The sequence below is a fragment of the Myotis davidii genome, unplaced genomic scaffold (assembly GCF_000327345.1).
Source record: "Myotis davidii unplaced genomic scaffold, ASM32734v1 scaffold184, whole genome shotgun sequence".
In the NCBI taxonomy this organism is placed as follows: domain Eukaryota; kingdom Metazoa; phylum Chordata; class Mammalia; order Chiroptera; family Vespertilionidae; genus Myotis; species Myotis davidii.
Window position 1 is genome coordinate 4,915,155 of NW_006297021.1, and position 4,910 is coordinate 4,920,064.

Consider the following 4,910-nt stretch of genomic DNA (forward strand, 5'->3'; position numbering starts at 1 on the left):
CCGCTGGGAACAGCCCCGAGTCGCCGCACCTGCCCGATGCATCTACAGTGTGGCGACCGCCCACTCCTGGGACATCGGGGCTCAGGCCCCTCCCGCGAGGAAGCAGTGTAATGCCACCGGCAAAGCCACCCTGGCTTCTTGAGTGCCCGGATGGAAGAGAAGGCCAGGCAGAGGCACGTTTTCCCACAACCCGCCACCAACAGGTGTGCAACCACAGGCATAGGAGCCTGATGAGACCGGGGAGCCCTGTTACCGATGTGAGCTTGAACAACGGCTCCCAGGAGGAAGGTAAGGCAGCCTTGCTTAGTGGGGGGCCTCAGAGTTGTTTGACGGGGACCCCAGATATTCAAGACATAGGAGTCACCGGCCTAGAGCTCGGATAATCTCTAAAGTCCTTTATGGGGATTTACGCATCATCTCCGACCCTGATAGAGCAGCGCAGCCACCATGACGTCAGGGAGGAAAGACAGCGTGAGCCTCCCCAATTCCAGACACCAGCGATTCTTTTTACAAATGAATGTTTGAAGTCTTAAAACAGAAGTAAAAAGAATTTGCATTTTAGTCCAGTATCACCAAAACATTTCTATCCTACCCTAGGCTATCTAAACATTTTTTTAATATATTTTTATGTTTTTCAAATATATATTTATTAAGTATGATTTCAGAGAGGAAGGGAGAGGGAGAGATAGAAACATCGATGATGAGAATTATTGATTGGGGATCAATAATTCTCACACCCCACACTGAGGATCGAGTCTGCAACCCGGGCATGTGCCCCAACCAGGAAGTGACCTCCTGGTTCATAGGTCAACACGCAACCACTGACCCACACTGGCGGGGCTCTAAACATTTTTCACTCTGCGGGCGGAAATCCCTGGAAAAGACAAGACTGCTTACAGCCAGTCATCGTTATCTAAACGGAGAGCCCGTCTGTGTGTATTTCATGACCGTAGTAATGCTAAATGCCTTTTAAAAACCATTTAATACCTTCTATAACTTTTATGGTACATCAAATTACAAGCGTACTCTCGTGGAAGAAAACTGTCTACATTCTAGCACAGCTGTGTGTAAAATGAATAATTGATAAGTGAGGGCAAAGAGCTTTGAAAACCTAGGGGTACCGTATGGATAGTAAAGAAATACTGCAGCCAGCAAGCCAGCCAGGGCCCAGAAACTCAGCCACTATGCAAAAGCAGCAATCCGTGAGGCTGGACTAATGCCTGTGCGGGTGGGGCTTTTAAATTCCTCCTGGAAAGGAGCTCTGAAAGGTCCTCTCTCCAACTTGGGCAAAAGGCAGTGTCTCTGACAAACAAAACCAGCTACTCGAGACCCCAGCTCACTGGGAAGCGGGGGATTGCAAAGGAGCAGCAGGCCTCTGGCTTCGGGGTCCCTGCCACCCAGCTGCCCGGGGCCCACAGTGACAGGACGGCACGGGTCCCCCTCCGTGGGTCCCTCAGGAACCAACAGGGACCCCTCGGTGCCGGAGGTAAGCACGAGGACCCACCTCTCCGTCTGGATTCTGTGAAGGAAGGACTGTGGTCCGACATTTCAGTGTCGCTGCGGACTGAACGCATGGACCCTTTCATTCTGCGATTTCACACGGACACTGAACTGTGCCGTGAACCTCGGCACGCACCTACGCACGGCGGAGCCCTTCCCTTCTTTCCTACCATCGAAAGCTTACGATCAAAGCAGGGTGGCCAAACGTTTCGGGACTACGTTAGCACCTTTTCCGTTCACACACTCCACGCAGCCGGGAAGCGCCTGCTGAGCTAACAGCCTCACGTTCGTCCTACTAGTGGGGCCCCACTATTCCTGCTCCTACGAAGGTTCATCTATAATAATAAAAGCTAATTAGACGGGACAGCCAAACGACCTTCCAGACGACCTTCCGGACAAAGCTGGGGCTGCGTGCATCGGGCCTCAAGTCTGACCATGAAACGCCCGTATTCACTAAGCCATGCTTTATTCCCTGGAAACCCTGAGTGCTTGGTGTTCTTCCCGCCAGTATTTCTCACGTCCTCTTCCACCTCTGGGCATCTTTCTTTTTACTTTCCAAAACATAGCAGCTGCCTGAAGCAGTTTGAAAAGAAATCGATGGGGTTTATTTCACATGATTGAGGCCCGAGAACATTAGTAAAGTGCATAAGCTCGGCTAACTGCAGACCTGGGATTCTGCAGGAGAAAAACCCACAGGAGAGCTGCAGGGAAGAGCCCACAGCGAAAGGCCTCCCACCGCTCCCCGCGACCCACGCTTTCCCTGAGGGGTGGCCTTAGTCCCCCCGTCTTCCACCAGGGCCGGCCTGTTCATTCAGACACGGCACAGGTCCTGACATTATAAAGACTCGACACGGAGCACCTGCTGCCCACTTTGCCTCATTGACACCTTAGTTACCAAATCTCCAAAGAATTAAGGGAAAAGTGAAGCTGTAGCCTGTCCCTCCAGACACTCTCTGAAGTGATTCTCCCCGGGGCTCAGGTAGGCAACACAGCATACGAGACCGAGGGACCCTCCCTAATTTAAACACGCAAAACAGACGGCCAGGCCCAAGGGGCCCGGTCCCACCCATCTGACTTGTGCTCTGACCACAGCCCCCCTGGGACTGCGGAGCCCCCAGGGCGGCAGGAGGCCACAGCATCTTCCTCCTCCCCAGGCCCTGCTTCTCCCAGCACCAAGCCCCGGCCATGCCTGCGGAGCTGGCTCTGCTTCCAACCTGCAGGGCCGTCACGCACAGTCCTCCCCGGGATGCATAGTCCTCCCCGGGGTGCACAGTCCTCCCCAGGGCGGCGGACCTCGGCACAGAAGCCGCCACCAATGCCCTGGCAGGTACAGCCAGCGGTTCTCCACGGAAACACACCCGGCCCACGCAGGCCACAGAGCCCCGGCCCTCAGGGCCAGGCTATGTGCCACCACCAGGGTCCCTTCCACTCACTGGTTCTCTTTGGAACTTTAGAGACGGGGACAGGAAATTGGGGTCGTTCAATAGGGGTGTTTTTTTTCTTTCTTTCCTCCCAGCTGCTGCTGGCTGAGAAGGAGAAAGACGCTCTCTGACCGAAGCAGGGCGGGGTGCCAGGCTCGCCTACCGTAAGGGTACTTGGTGTCAAGCTTCCGCTCCGCTGTCCTCCTCCAAGGCAGCAGGTCGTCGCTGCACCCGTTGGGCATCCCGTTGTACCCGATGCCCACAATCTTGTTTTCTGCGTTGACGATACAGGCTCCCACCTGCAGCGAAACATGCCCGAAGGCCTGGTGACTGCCTGGCCGGACTGCCACGCTCAAGGCTGTCAATGGAACCAGAGGCCCGCAGAGCTCCAAGAGGGCACGCAGCTTCTGGGGGTGCTAGGAGCTCTGCGTCCTCGCTTCTGTTCCGTGGCGGTTCCCACGAGCCAAAGAAAGAGCGACCCTGGCCCCAGATCGGGTGGAGAGGCACCCACAATCTCTCCCACAGGAAGACGGACGCATAGGGGTGCAGCACAAAGGGCAGCAGCTTCACTCTGCCCCGTGAGCGGCCTTTGCAATGTGCTCACTGGCAGGCATCTCTGCGTCAGCGAGGGCCCAATCGTCCCCCTGCAAAAGTCACTTACCTGGGAATTGGGATCTTTGCTCCTCTGTGCCGACAGGAAGGCCACGGCCATGAAATACTCGGGCCATTCCAGATAGTCCTCACGTTTCTTGCAGGGGACTTCGCTCATGCTGGGTCTGAAGGAAACACAACGAACATCAGCGGAGAAAAGCATTGGGGTCAACCCGCTCTCCGGTCCACCCCAACCCCGTTCAGACTGCGCAAGGCAGGACTCCGACAACTTCCGGTGCGAGTACCAGTCAGATATCACAGGACATGGACCACCCCCCAGACCGTCTCTGGTCTCAAGAATATTAAGTTACTATTTCAGAAGTTTGAATTTGGCACAGAGCTTCACATACCCACATAGTTCACCAATGTACTGCGTTGTCACAGGCTTTTAAAAGTCAATACCAATGCCTGCCCTACAAATTGTTCTCATCCCGCACCACCCTCTGCTCTAAGATGGGGCCAGGGCAAGAGGGAGGGGTGGGAAGAGAACATTTATTGATCACCTAATACATTTCAGATACGATTAAAGGCTATACATCACCTCACTCACGCTGCCTTCCTAAGGCAGACAGTACCACCGTCCTGGAGACCGAGAGAACTTGGGTAACTCGCCCTAAGTCACGCAGGATTATTACCCATGCCCGTCGGATTCCACTTGGCACTGTCCCACCTCTGACCTTAACTAGATCCTACGTCCCTTCCCTTCCCCTTAGATTCCCCAGGTGGGACAGTTATCAAGTCTGAGGTGAGGACTGAACCAAAGGAGGAGCCGCTCTGACAAGCGCCACCTGCTTCACTAAGTCCAGGTTTTAGGGGCGTGGGCTTGACCCCAAGCAGGCACCACCTCCACAGCAGGGAGAACCCCCGAAGGGGACCCAACACTTCCAGCAGAGAGGGGAGAGGGTCCTTTCGGGGACAAGGAGGGAGGTCAGCACGAAGACTGGGTGGGTGTCACTGAGAAGTCTCCAGAAGCCTAGACAGCGGGGCTAAAGGAAGGCAGCCAGACTGAGATGCAACAGGCCGGTCTGGGAACCAAGGTCACCCAGCGATCACGTTGCCCGGGTCCTGTGAACCCTCTCAACAGCGAGCAGGCCGGATAGGGCTGGTTTAGCACCGGCTCAAGGGCTGGCACCCTAACTGCTGCAGGGTGCCAGGGAAGCGCCTGCAACCACAAGGGGGAAGAGGGGCGGGGAGAGGCAAGAAGTGAACTTATCCCCTCGGGCGCCTTCCCAGAGTCTGGTTTAACGCTCAGGGGTGCCCCACACCCAGCTGCAGAAACAGGGAGGGACAACTAGTCCAGGGAGGTGCCCCCCCCGGTCACCCAGGGGGCAGATCGCA

The 4,910-nt window shown here is 55.6% G+C and overlaps 1 protein-coding gene across 1 annotated transcript in view; it reads right to left on the reverse strand.

The window, feature by feature from the left end:
• The window catches only part of DCTD (dCMP deaminase), a 21,158-nt gene extending 17,435 nt beyond the window's left edge, over nt 1-3,723 (reverse strand). The window contains exons 1-2 of the mRNA XM_006772660.2: nt 3,583-3,723; nt 3,085-3,220 (exon numbers count right to left, since the gene is read on the reverse strand). Of these exons, the coding sequence (XP_006772723.1) occupies nt 3,085-3,220; nt 3,583-3,690 (244 nt within the window). The 5' untranslated portion in view covers nt 3,691-3,723. The remainder of the gene's footprint in view (nt 1-3,084; nt 3,221-3,582) is intronic.
• Between the last annotated feature and the right edge of the window lie 1,187 nt (nt 3,724-4,910).